This window comes from Myripristis murdjan, chromosome 14 (genome assembly GCF_902150065.1).
Source record: "Myripristis murdjan chromosome 14, fMyrMur1.1, whole genome shotgun sequence".
NCBI lineage: Eukaryota > Metazoa > Chordata > Actinopteri > Holocentriformes > Holocentridae > Myripristis > Myripristis murdjan.
In genome coordinates this window covers 28501463-28515683 of record NC_043993.1, presented here as the reverse complement: position 1 = coordinate 28515683, position 14221 = coordinate 28501463, and the positions used below count along the sequence as shown (strand labels likewise).

The window sequence follows — 14221 nt, the reverse complement described above, 5'->3', positions numbered from 1 at the left end:
CTGACACAGACCGCTGGTGAGATTGCTTCAGGTGTTGCATGTGAAGCTAACAGTTATCGTTCAGTCGCTAACAATCTGCTTTGTGCAGCGCCCTCCAAAGTTCTGACCCTCTCAGAAAATGCGCTGTGGATAAGCCAGGATAAAGTGCCGTGACATCTGTGTCGTAAAAACCTCACAAATGAATGTTGGGATGTCTGGTTAGCAGACACCAAAATCTTAAAATGGAGATGTCTCTGCACAGCCGCCACAAGGCTTCACAAAACATTTCAAGCATTTCAGTGGAATGCCGCCCGATATCTAAGGGTGTCTCTTGCCCTTGACAAATGAGGGCTCTACTCTTTCATCAGTCTTTCATCAAGATTATACATATCCAGGAGGTCTCCAAGAGAGTTTTGCTCTTTTGTTGGAAACATAATAGGATTAAAAAAAGATGCAATTTTCGCCTTTGCCTGAAAAAACATGTACAAATGAATGTTATGGGTGAACAAGTAGAGGCCAATCCACATGATGCGACTGGGCTGTCACTGAGAGTTGATGTTCAGATGATTTTCTGACCTGAAATTGGTCGATGGACTAAAAACACAAAGTTCTCTGATAATTGCCATACAGGAACTTAAGGAAAATACAGCCATTCTTACTGCAGAAAGAACAAGTTATAGAGGCATTCACAACATCTTGCAAAATACTTGGAAAATCTCTTTAATCTCTCAAAGAATGATATTACATTAGAGGCTAAACAAGTCAACTAATTTATAGAACACAAAAAACAGATAATAATAATTATAATAATAAAAAAAAATGAAAATACCAAAACAAAAACATGGATCATTACTGTGGCCCTTTTGACTCATTTATTTGGCATTTGCAAGAGTGAAATTTTGCTTATGTTTGCACACCAATTATCAGAAAACCAAACAATGCATCACAGTTTCATCTAGTTTTCAACATGAAATTACAGGAATTATTCTAGATTTTTTCATATCTAAAATACTTTGAGAAAATATAGAGCCTCAAGAACACATCTGCATTGCAGTCATTCTGACAAAACCATAAGTGTTTAATAATGATCAGTGATCAACTCAGTGGAGTTTATCTGTTTCAAATAGCTGTAAATGGGACACGCAAGATGTATCTGGAATTAATGAGGAACCTTCAGTAAGTACACTGGGTCACTGAGTTCAACTGGAAACTGTCTATGATGTTTAAATAGTTTCATAGGGTTTCAGGAGTGAACTTATAATGGGCTCAAACTACAAAATTTAAAACATCTATTATTTAAAAGCTATACATGAACAAGGTAAATGTTTGACCATTCAGAGCACAGTGTCAGGATCTATGATATATAAACAGGTTAGACGGTAGGTGTTTTAATGTAATTTTGTGTGAGTCGATTAAAATATCTCTGATGCTCTTAAAACAGATCAACTCAAATTTCCTGTGAAAAATTACAAAAATATAACATTTTGTAAAACAAACTGGCCAGTGTTGGATCAGTCCTTTCATTTGGCTGCACATAACCCGCCCCAACAACGAACAAACAGTTGGCCATGGAGAAAACATTGGCGCTCCTACTGTTTTGTTTGGGATGCATTCGGCAGTCCACTTTCAGATGAAGACGGGGGGGTGGTTCTTGTTGGCCCTGCTCGCCTCAAGTTGTGTACATCAGCAATGCGAACCCGGTGCCAACTTTGACCCTGGCAGCTCTAGTGTTTTCTTAAGGGCTTGGCATAAACCGGCTCCAGGAAATGATGGGGTACCAGCATGAAAAGTGCCACCAGAAAGACTGCACTCACCACTGACAGCAGCACGTAACGGCCAATGAAGAATCTGTCCACTATCTGTAGAGGGAAAGAGAGATGCCATTCACTGTTAAGAGCCACTAATAATTACACCTTAATGCATGTCCACTAGGGTAAATAGGAGTTAGTGTTTAACATTGGAACAGCATGCCTGGCTGTTTATAAGATCAGTATTTCCTCTTTAGGCCACCAGATGTCATGGGAGAGCTTTCACAGAAAAATGAGAGCAGAGAGCAACTCTGCAAAGCCGTACAAGGACAATCTACCAAAAAAAAAAGAGAGAAAAAACTCATCTTGCTTGTTTCCATTAAAATGCAAGTCAGCTTGAGTCAAAAAGTATTTAATTATGTGCATACTTTACGTTGCGTTGAACTACTACATTGAACATACAGTATAATAATTGATGTGCACCAGACGAGTGTATTCTAATACCAGGGGGGACCCCCAGGTTGACTTTCATGAGGCAATGGACCCCTATTTGAAGTGATATTGCTCTAGTGACCCTGATATGAAAAGATAATTTGGTTTGTACGAAGGATTAAATTGTTCAGATGTCATATTTGAACACTGACAAATAGGTTCAAAGTGCTGAAAACAGTGTTAAAAAGCATTTTTGTATCGTAACAATTTCAAGTGATTTAAATTATACTGAAAATATACTGTTGCTCGTTTTGCTGAGGAAAACCCCGGGGTCGCTCAAGGGACCCCTGGGGACCGCACTTTGAAAACCTACTGCTCTACTTAGCCATGGTAATAATTTGACCTAGATGGAGAGGGTGGGCTGATATGTGGACAGGTAGCCTTGGAGAACACTCATTTAGTATTTGTAATGTAGGGTTTTATCTTGAATTCAGACAGCCATCACATGGCCCACTCCCTCTCTGCTCAAGAATTAAAGCCAACTGATGACTAGCTGCAGCGCCAATGGTGGGCCATGTAGCAACATCAGCTTGTGACTGGCCAGGGATGGAAAACATTGCCCAAGGTTACGCCTTAGCTGGCTTTTCCTTGTGAGAAACCAGCTGGCAACTCTGGGCTTAGAGAAAACACTGGACATTTGACAACAAGGATGCTCAGGTCGATTCAATTTCAGATAATAGTGAAAGGATAAACTGACAAACTCTGTGGTGTGTTCAGCAGACCCGCTGGTTCACCTGTTGTGAAGGGAGTTAAAACCAACGCAACGACATACTGTACATTTTGAGTTCTCATGGTTGAATGATTGCAAAAATACATAAATTCCCTGCAGTCCTCTTTAAAGAATCACAGTCAGCAGACTCACTCTAATTTGCACCTGACCATTACAGTTACTGTTACCATTACAGTTTGCAGATGAATTAATATTCACATGGGGTATTGAGGCCGGTGGCCTCAATTCCACCATATGTTAGGGTTAAATTCAATGCAGCATCTCAACATGGTTCCCAGCTAATACTTGGATGAAAATTTAACCTTACTCAAACCATTGCTCTAACATTGAAACTATCTCATATTGTCTCCAAATGGCTTTACCATCTCCACTACCTTTCAAATCTAGCTTAAATTGGCTACGGTCACCCACACAGATTTTTTATTGATTTTTATTGGAATGTTTTCTGTCCATTGCAGAAAAAAAAAACTTCAGCAGCATTGTATTTGAATAGTTATCATTATAAAAAGGACATTGCTCACAAATGAAATCAGTTCGGATAACCAAGAATAACTATTCAACAGACTGTAGTTTGTTTCACTGTTCTTTCACGAATGTTGGAGCTAGATGCTTATTCTGGGTGCTTGTTATCTTCCGATCCTGCAGTAGCCTAATTTGTCTAGACGGATAATCAGTGGAGACACAAACTGTGCTACACTGTGGCTGGTCAGGTTTAAACAATTTAATGGAGCCAAGGCACAACACATACAACAGATCCTGTGTATCGGCAATGGTTATGTTCTAGTTCAGACAAGTTTTGGATGTACAAAGCTCCTGTCATTAGATTTAATCTCAGCACTTCAGTGGCACCTCGAGGCCTGTGTTAATATTTAGATCATGAGCCATCCATGAATAGGAGAATACAAACTGAGAAAACTCCCCTAAGCCAGATATTACCGGAAAAGCAGCAGCCCAACTGCTGACTAAAGACACAGTTTTCACAGGGACCATTGTGGAATGCGAGTGGGCACGTGCATGTGTTGTGTGTGCGTGTGTGTGTGTGTGTGTGTAAAGGATCTGATGTCTAGCAGAGCTTGGGTGGTGTATGCTGTCTCTTATGGATGCATTTAATACATCTCACTTTTTAATTTGCCAATTACGCAGCAAGCAGGAGCCCAAAGCAGGAGCCATGTATTATTAATGTAGCAATGGGCACAAGGGTGGGAGAAGGCTTGCGAAGGGGTGGGTGGTGGGGGAGCCTAGTGCAAATCCCTACCCACCACCCCCTGTCTGGGACTGGCCTAATTGGCACTATGATATTTTACTTTTGTTTAACAGCAAGAGGTTAGATAATTCTTACACAAAGTTACTTGCACACAATCACACAAACAGACTCAAACACACATAGTCACACACAAATATGCATATATTATGTCAAGTAGTTGTTAATCAGTAATCCCTGACTGTTAACTGCTAACAAACTACTTGTGCAGAACTCTAAATTAAATGTTTAAATGTTGCCCTCTGCTTACTAGTCTAGGCTCAAGCTCTGTTCCAGTGCTGCCTCTGAAATTGCCTTTGGCTATCCCAAATGAATCAGCACTATGTCTTTGTTTAAAGCTGTGGTCATAAACACAAAGCTTTTAATATGCAAGCTTTCATACACTGATTTTAGCATAAGTGTCAATAAGATTGCCATCATACATATCAAGAAATGATGGTTGAAAAATACATTATAGAAGACCTTGAATGAAAGAAAATGAGTCACTAAACACTCAACACAAAACAAAATGCTTTTTGCTTGCAATACAGTGTCATCACCTCAGTTTATTTCATGCAAAGCCCATTTCATGACAGGCCTTGAGGTAGGCAAGAGCTGATTTTAGCGATAAGCTTGCACAGAAACCCAGGAAGTCACGTTTTCCTGCCTCTCAGTGTTTTTGCTCTGGTTTCTCCCATTGCACAAAGGCTATAAAATGTGCGCGGGCCAGGATGGGGCTCTGCTCTGCTATTTCTATGGGGTGGCAGCTTGCTTGGCAGATCTGGCTGGCTTATTGGCACGACCTGGAGGCAACATGGGGGAGTGTTTGTTCTGTGTTGCTGTTGGACTAAGATAAAGCAGAACAGGCCTTTATGACAAGCACACACATGTGGGTGCATGCACGCACGCACGCATGCGCGCACACACACACACACACACACACACACACACACACATACACACACACACACACACACACACACACACACACACACACACACACACAGTAGCTACGTTTACATGCACAAAGTGTTCTGGATACTGGCTCATATCCTGCTGAAGGTTTTATTTGGGATAGGCTGTTAATATGCACCTTTAATACTGCGCTCCTGAATATAACCAGTTTCAATGTTCCTTGTGAATAACACTGAAGTGTAGAAATGAATTGAAATGAAGAATTTCTGTGTATGTATTCTCCTGCCAATAACTCATCTGGAAAAGTATGATCTCTTATGAACGCTGATAGCAACAGTAGCTTAAACAAATTACTGCAGCAATGTCATCTGCGATCCAGTTGGTAATAGTGGCATCTTTAATGATAGAGACATGGAGATACAATTCAGTTGTATCTTCACCCCAGAAACGACAGAGATGCCCTGTTACTGCCATGTTTCAACCAAATAACTTTACACATGTGTTTAGTGTAAATGGGCCTGTATCCCAGATATTATCAGAGCAGCCCAGCTACCTAGTCCAGGTTTCTTTATTGAAAAAAGATTTAGTTCATAAAAGTAAAAGTTCTACTACTGTGAAATTTTTTGTTGAGCTATAAATCTTCACATCCTAGCTGCCACAGTTCATGCAACTTCAATCCCCTCTGCATAGGCCAATAAGATTCATGTGACATCACATTCTTAATTTATTAGTTCACATTGACCATCATGTATGGTAACTTCCATACAGCTAAATCTTTTTCTGACTGCACATGTGACAATGCAATGGTTCGCAAACACACACACACACACACACACACACACGCACACACGGTATACATGGCACCATTAAGATTAAAGATTCTTCTGTTTTCTTCTACACACAGTTTGTTCCATAGCAACTACTCAAGTGTAAATATGAGTTATGCCAAACATATTTAAGCACTTTTCTTTGTCTTGTGCATAAGGTAAGCAGATGATGTACACCATAAAATATATTTGGGTTTTTTAAAATACAAATTTAAGCACAAAATGGCCATTCAACTAAACTCAGTTGTTTTTTCATGGACTCGTCGTTTTCACTCAGTGGTCTCTGTGTCCTAAAACATTTGATGACAAATGACTTCACACTAAGCATAACAAAATTCCAAACCTGCTTGTATCCTTGAGTGAAGTACAGGACAATCTTGGACATTAATGAAATGTTTCTTTTAGTCTTACTGTCCTGCAATACTGTAGTTTCCTTTAGTTTAAAGGTTAGGCTATTTGTCTGGTACCATGCATAACACTGCTGCACCAGATTTAGCTGCAGAACTAATTATCATGTGCAGTCCTAAGGCAGGAACTACACAATCAAATGCCATATACATGCAATACAATACAGCAACATACAAAATACACAGTAAGTAGAGTAAGTAAAGTAAAGTAGGCAGCGTGATTTCCTTCATTTCTTGGATTTGATTGTGGTGAAAGCTTAAATCATCTCTTGATGCAATACAATATCCACTCATCATGTTAGCACTTACCATCCCATATTTTTGATATTTTAAAAACATTGTAGGTGTTAAAATCATAACCCTCATGACATTAGCATATCAATATTGTGACTATAGGCACCATCCCTTGCTTGCTCCTACTGAGGATGCAGCTAGGCTGGACATCACAATAAGAGCACATTGCCCCGACAACATCAACCATCACAATATACATACCACAGATCAAGGTTTTTAAGTAATACAGTGGTGTGTGGGTGTCTGACTGTTTCAGATCAGTGCACAGAGCTCACCTCTATCTCTTTGAAAGGGGATGTGGTCTCTGAGCTGCGAGGGAAAAACACCAGTGCCAGAGTGACGATCAGGGCCAGGAGCAATACTGGAACCACACCTAGCCTGGGGACACACAGCATGCACACGTGCGCGTACACACACACACACACACACACACACACACAGAGTTCAAACTAACAGGGTAATATAAGGCCACACTTCTCTGAACCATCTGCTTCCCACTGTTGGTTTGATGTTGTCTAGCTAAAGTTTGGTGTAAATGCAAAGCAATCTGAGTCACTGCCATTAGAAAGCCCCATCAAATCAATAGCACTCTATCCTTTTACACACAAGCTAGCCTCACAGTCAACTAAATGGTACCAACTTTAAATTACTTTGAACTTTACTGTCACTTCACCTTACACAAGGGCACAGTGAAACATAAGAAAACGACTGGTATCACAGTGCATTCCACTCAACAATAAAAATGATAAATTCTTGTATCATTATTAATGTAAGTGATTGAGACACAGTAATTTAAATATCCTAGCATAGCAGAATAACAGTATTCAGGTCTAAATGTGCAGGGACTGCAAGGGGCAGGGAAGAACAGGATGCCAGTATGATGCCCAGCATTTAACTAGCATTACCAGAGATCAGCATATATACACAGTATGCATAAATAATGTATTGAATTGCACAGCATTCAACAACTGCAGTGTTAATATAGTCCCGGTTACTAATATAATGAAGAACATTTTACTGCTATTTCTGGGCAAACAGGATACGCAAAGCATTTATATGGCGTATGGGGAAGAATAAACTTGCATATTAATGGTTTATATCTGGGAGATTTGCAATCTCAGTTCATCATTCAGCCCGAAAATTGTTCACAACTGTGTGGAGAGACATAACGCCAAATTCTTGCTAAACATCTGTAAGATTATTATTGCTTTGCATAAAGGAAACGACACATGCCTGGTAGAGCTAACTCAACATAAGATGTGAATATTAAGGATCGGCTCCTCAAGTCGGCTCATGTTCAACACAGCAAGAAACACTTTATAGATTCATTTCAACTTCCAGATTTGGTGCGACAATCACTCAATAAGTCACACAGCGGGCAGCAGCAAAGACTGATAACCGTCGAATATTTAAGATTTTATGACAAGCAATAAGCCATCTGTGCGCCGAATTGGCCAGAAGAGTATTTTTGTAACATTACTTAAATTACAGGCAATAATATCTGTGCGTTTGCTGACAAGCAGAGCAATATGACACTAGCATGATTGTGGATGGAGACTGGCATGGCATTTTCAAATGTCAGACAACTGCACGTATCGGGACTAAAACTGTGGAGCTTCACCGCGATTCCAGACAATTGGTACTTCAGCAAATTTTCCATAACAAACTGGTACGGTTATATGTGTGTGTCATTTGCTATGTTGCCTACTTTATCACTCACTTTGCCGACCCAGATGCTCTCAAGAGCATCATCCCCAACAGGAGAGCCAAAATCCAGACAAGACTGACGAGGAAGACGCCGGTACCGACGCCCAGCACGGTGCTAGCCATTCTTGCTAAGCAAATTTCTGGGTAGTTCTTCTATGGACGGATATGTCAGTTTTAAACCAAGGTAATAGATTAATAAAAGACTTCTTTGTGTCAGACGTGGATGGACACTGACAAAGTTAGCTCCTTAACGAGGCTAGCTGTCGCGGCTCTCGCTAGCGGACATCCTCATGCTTGACAAATCATATTTGCTGTTTTATATGCCTTTTTTTCCGGTGAAAGGGTTGCAATATTATTGTGATAAAACCGCTAAGTGCTACTGACGCTGCAAAGCTGATAGCTGCAGTTTGCTTTGCCTTTTCATCGCGTCTCACTACTTCCTAGCAACAAGCTCCGCTTCACGGTGACAGTAAGCTTACATTTTACTGGGTACACCGAATCAAGGCTAGCCAATTAAATAGGTCTGTACTGAAATGGCGAGTGGAATGCCGGGAAATGTAGTCCACCCGCCGCATAATGGCCAACACATGCAATACAAAGCTGTTCTATTGTAACTTCTGAGCGTAGGACATAAACGCTGGCTGTGGCATCAGATTCGTTTCACTGTCCCAGCATCACTGTCCAAGTTAATGTTTCCTGCTAATATCAGAATCAGAATCAGAAATACGTCAGAATACGTCATGGAGAGGAATTCAATTCTAAGAAATAGAAAAAGAAATAAGAAAGATAAAGATATGTGCCTTAGAAATTTGTTCAAAAAAGTGTACTAATCCTATCTGTGAATTAATTGTAAAATAATAATAATAATAATAATAATAATAATAATAATAAATAAATAAATAATAAAAAAATATTACAGCAATAAACACAGAAATAAGAAACTGGGCATATGTAAAAAACTAAACCTTTATGCACTATATACACAGGGATACTGCACTGTTGAATTGCAGGTAAAAAAAAATGAACCTTTAAATAAACAGGTTAAATAAACAGTTTAAATAGAGTACAGTCATGCAGTCCCAACAAATACAAACTGTATCACCAGCTACCAAATACTGAGGCATTTCTGTGGAAAGTCCAGTCCAAGCATGAAAGTTTTTGTTTTTGGGGGGTTCAAACAGAAACAAAAGGGTTTAGGCAAGAGGGTTTTGCTGAGAATACAGATTTGTGTTGCATATGGAGCATATGTAAAACCCACAGGAGCTGTAACAGAGGACTTATGTGAGCCTACAGCTGACTTTATCTTAAGATGCAAGCCTGTAACTGCATGGATGGATAAAGACATGCAGTAAGAGGAGGAGAAGAGAAACCCCATTGCACCATTCTATTCTATTCTATTCTATTCTATTCTATTCTATTCTATTCTATAGCCAGCAGTTTTTTGGCAGTCAAGACAATTAGGCTACTGCTGTCCAGGGGAAAGAGATTATTTGATTTAAGGTTAAAAAAAAAAAAAAAAAAAAAAAAAATCGAAAAATCTCCTGTCTTTTACACTTGGGGCCCGCATTGGTTCGAATGTGCTTTGGGGACCTGTCATTTTGAAGGATGTAATTATTAATACGAGCCGACAGGGGGCTGGCCAGATCCGCACTTAAAACGTGTGTGTGTGTGTGTGTGTGTGTGTGTGTGTGCTGCTACTCGTGGTGCTGCTGTTTATGCGTGTCGCTTGCTGGAAGGAGATATGCTGCCTTCAAGTGCTCCTCATAAGCTCGTACGTCTGGCTTTCGGAAGTCGTGATAATGACTTGTTGCGCATTCAAGTTTTGTATTTCTTTGGAAATGAGGCCTTGTAACAAAAAACAAAAACGGATGTTACTTAGTCATCAACAATTCAGTGCCACTTCACATTACAGAATAACGGCAGACATAGCCGACTTGAGGGAAACACACACACACACACACACACAAACCCATTCACAAAGACTTAGAGGTTTAGAAACGGACCCCAATTTCTCTGGATTCCATTATTGTGAAATCGGCAGCAAAGGGGTATTTGCAAAGTATTTTAAATAAAATTAGCAATTGATTACTTAACTCTATTCCATTTTTGCCATCACACTGACATGGATGCACTGTGGTGGCCACTGGCTGAAATAGACCTATCTATTCCTATGTGTGTTTTTGCTCCTCAGTAGACATGATGGCATGGTTTAGTTTCATTTGGAAGATAATTTTGGTGATTCACACAGTTCTACTTTGAGTGCAGCAATGCAGCAGATTCCAATTTTATTAATTTACTGAGAGACTGTTTGCCTAAAAAGTCATGTCAGGACACAGAGACACACAAACTTCCACCGCTGCAGCATTTGGTTTGTTGTAAAACATTATATCTTTCTTTAAACACACGTTTTAAGCGTCTTCCAAGTTGCTGCTTCAAACCCTCAGGTGACTCTTGTTTTTATTGCTGTCCATCATGGAAGTTTCTGACTCTCCTCATGTTGGTCGACTATCACTTTGCTCAGTTTAAGTCCTTCAGCTCGATCCTTGATACACTCTGCGATATTTCCGATGGGCACCTGAAGGCATCACCAGCCCAGTATTGGGAAAATGGGGAGAGGAGATGGAGATGGAGGTGGGAGGGGCCTGGCATGGCTGACGTCACCGGCTGTGTGGAGGAGTATAGGCTGTGCTGTCAGCCCAGTGTCAGTCTGATGAAGATTGGCATGCAGGTAAGCTGTCATTCATTTTCAATGTCAGTGCATGGGAGCAGAGCTTTACCACTCCAGCGTCCTTTTTTCCCCTTTTCCCCCCCTTCATTACAAAAGGCAGGACATTATTCATACAGTCAGACAGCCAGCCAGGCCAGAGAGAGAGAGAGAGAGAGGGAGAGAGCATGGGAGAGACAGAGAGAGAGAGTGAAAGAGAGAGAGAGAGGGAGAGCGGGAGGGAGGGAGAGAGAGAGAGAGAGAGGGGAGGGGGTGCAGAGGAGGGGGAGAAAAAAGAGAGAGGGAAAGGAGAGGAGATGCATTTTTGTGCTGGACTGAAAGACCGTCGGATTTTTTTTTTCTTTTTTTCTTTCTTTTTTTGGATGCAGCGTTTGGATTAAAAATGTGTTGGTAATGTCTGTGGTGCAAATTGCCTATCTATCTAGGATGTATTTTTTTGTTGTTGTGTGTGTTTTTTTTTCTCGGCGGATGCTTTTGTGCAAGGCTATAATTTTTGAGAAGAATAATAATGACTGGATCGAGAATGAGCGCATACAGGAAACTGGCGTTTTATTTATAGGCTTTTGTCAATTAGCGCCAGAATGCCACAGTCTCATCCCGCTTATTTGTTTGCATTAATACATATAATTAATATTTGTTGGGGTGAACTATCGGCGGAAAAGATGACGTTTGTTTTGTTTTTACTGGTAGTGCACATCTTTTTTTTCTCACTGAAGTTACCGGGCAAAATTTTAGTGTCATAGCTGCGTTAATTTACTTGATTTTAAAAAAAGGCTTTTTACCTGGCAAAGTTGATGTGGTTTTGGTGAAATGCTAATATATTTATTACAGTGTTGTAATGATTTTATTGTCTGTGGAAAATAACCAAAGGTTTGTCTTAAGTTAACTGAACACTTTTTTGTTTACAATAAATCTAATTCTAGGTTATTATTAATGACAGTTATGTGAGTGAGTGTGTGTGTGTGTGTGTGTGTGTGTGTGTGTGTCTGTGTCTGAGTCTGTGACTCAAATAAACAAATTGGTCCATAGTAGTAATATCAGTTAAAAAATAATCAGTATCATATGATGTTAATTTAGCACTTTTTGATAGATTTAAACTGCCTGAGCTTTTGCTTTTTCACGACATGCATTTTTTTTGTGTGTGTGTGTATGTGTGTGTGTGTACATGCATTTGTAATTGTAACTGACTTGGCATCAGACTTCAGTGTCTCTTGTTTACGTGAACAGTAATTTCCCACAGCAGACTGCAACAATATAGCCTTGTACATACAAAACTGTTTCTTCTAAGAAAATTGTCTAATGTGGAAATACAGGCTCACACTTTCTCCTGTCTGCATTTTAAAATGACAGGCAAAGGTTATATACGTGCTAAGCAATACACATTTCTGAAATCCTCGATCAGCTCCTTATATCCTTTGTCAAAGTGTTTCTAATGCAGAATAAGTCAAAAACTATTTGCATTTCAGTGAGGTCTAATGTTTACTCTCAGCCTCCCCTGCCCTGCAAGAACTCCCCTGACTGAACACTGGCCTTCTTTGTGTGCCACTTCCCACTTTCTGTTTCGGGTGACCAGTTTATTCCACAATTGCATGAATGAGTATTTCACTCAAAGAGCAGGTTTGATTGGCATAAAATGCTGTCAGTTTGATTTGATGCAACTGTGTCTCTCCAGAAGCCTGCATTGAACACAGGAGCTCTGTTTAAATTGATTTCAATGCTTTTGCAAGTTTAAAAAAAAAAAAAAAAAAGGGCACAGATTTGCAGGTAATTCTGTGATGGCAGCCAAGTCGTCGCTACCAGATATTTTACCCCCGTCTTGTGTTTGCTCGTCAAACTCACCATAAACTCCAATGAACACACTTAAGTTAGTTGTGGCTTTGGCACAGACATTCAGATTTGAAAAAAAAAAAAAAAAAGTCATTTGTCACAAGTTGTTAGAGTGTGTGGGATTATGTAACACAGAAGAAAATGAACGTGAATTGAAGTTTAACTCCCTTTCCAGTGAGCTGTCATTCTCTGTCTTGCAGTTTGTGTGAAGTAAATCGTTGCAGGATATATAGAGAACTTTACCTTTTTATTCTATCAAAGATGTGATGACATATGAGGCCCCTCGCAGCGACGACTGTCTGCACATTAGGAGTACACTAGGTAAATTAAATATCCCCGAACCATTTGTCTACTAATCATCTGCATCCCTGAGAAATCACAATGGTGAGTTGGAAAATTTTAGGCCCTACGTCTAACATATTTGGCAGGTGTACACTCCTGAGCAGAAATCTCCTGAGGAATTAAACTTGAACCTCTGAACGTAAAGGAAAATGCTTTGAATGCTGTGCTGTTGTCAGTCGCTGCTGAATAACCACCAGAAGGCCAGTTAACTGTTATTCAAACAATTATGTATTTTTGTCTATGTTTCAAAATGCAAAATCTGGTTGTGAAACAATAAAAACAGTGCACACACACACACACACACATACACACACAACAAGCACTAACAATATAAATATCACCAGTCACCACCAGTCGCCGGTAGTGATGTTTGTTCTTCGTTGTGGTGTACCCCACACCGTTCCAAGTATTGCCAGACAGCGATAATGCCAATTTAGATTATCCCCAAACCCTGCTGAGATCTTAATTGATGATTTGTGTCATTGGACAAGCAGCCCAGGGGCATATTTGAGGCTGCAAAATACTCAGACACTATTTGCATATTCTTCTTCCTACTATATGGGTAAATTACATGATGAGGTGTGATGCTGTGCATTCCTGCAGCTTTTGGGGGGATAATCACTAATAAAGTGATTCAGTCACACTAAATGAAGGAAGTAAACAGAGCGAGGAGAGCATATGTTACAAACCAATTTAAGCATTTATGTATGGCCATTAAAGCAATTGAGAAAATTAACCTTTAGCAAATGTCTTGTCATTTCCTTTTGCCTGTGTCTGTAATGCCACTCTTCATGGCGCTAAAGTAACAAATACATCATTTTGTGTGCGAGATATCATTTAGTTTTTTTTTTAGCAGTCTTGTACAGCTACTACTTTTATAATATTCCTCTTCTTGGAAGTCAGATGGTGCGATCTGTAATTGTTTTTGCGGGCTTCTCTTTCTTAAATCACCCTGGAAAAGGCAGAGAATGCTTAGAATTATTCATAA

General features: G+C 39.9%; 1 protein-coding gene across 1 annotated transcript; it reads right to left on the bottom strand.

Moving 5' to 3' along the window:
* Positions 1-683: 683 nt before the first annotated feature.
* Positions 684-8812, bottom strand: tmem218 (transmembrane protein 218). Its single transcript, XM_030069785.1, has 3 exons — positions 8353-8812; positions 6908-7010; positions 684-1838 (listed from the first exon to the last, which is right to left on the bottom strand). Exons 1-3 carry the CDS (start codon positions 8460-8462, stop codon positions 1704-1706), a joined length of 348 nt encoding a protein of 115 aa, XP_029925645.1. The 5' UTR covers positions 8463-8812; the 3' UTR covers positions 684-1703.
* Between the last annotated feature and the right edge of the window lie 5409 nt (positions 8813-14221).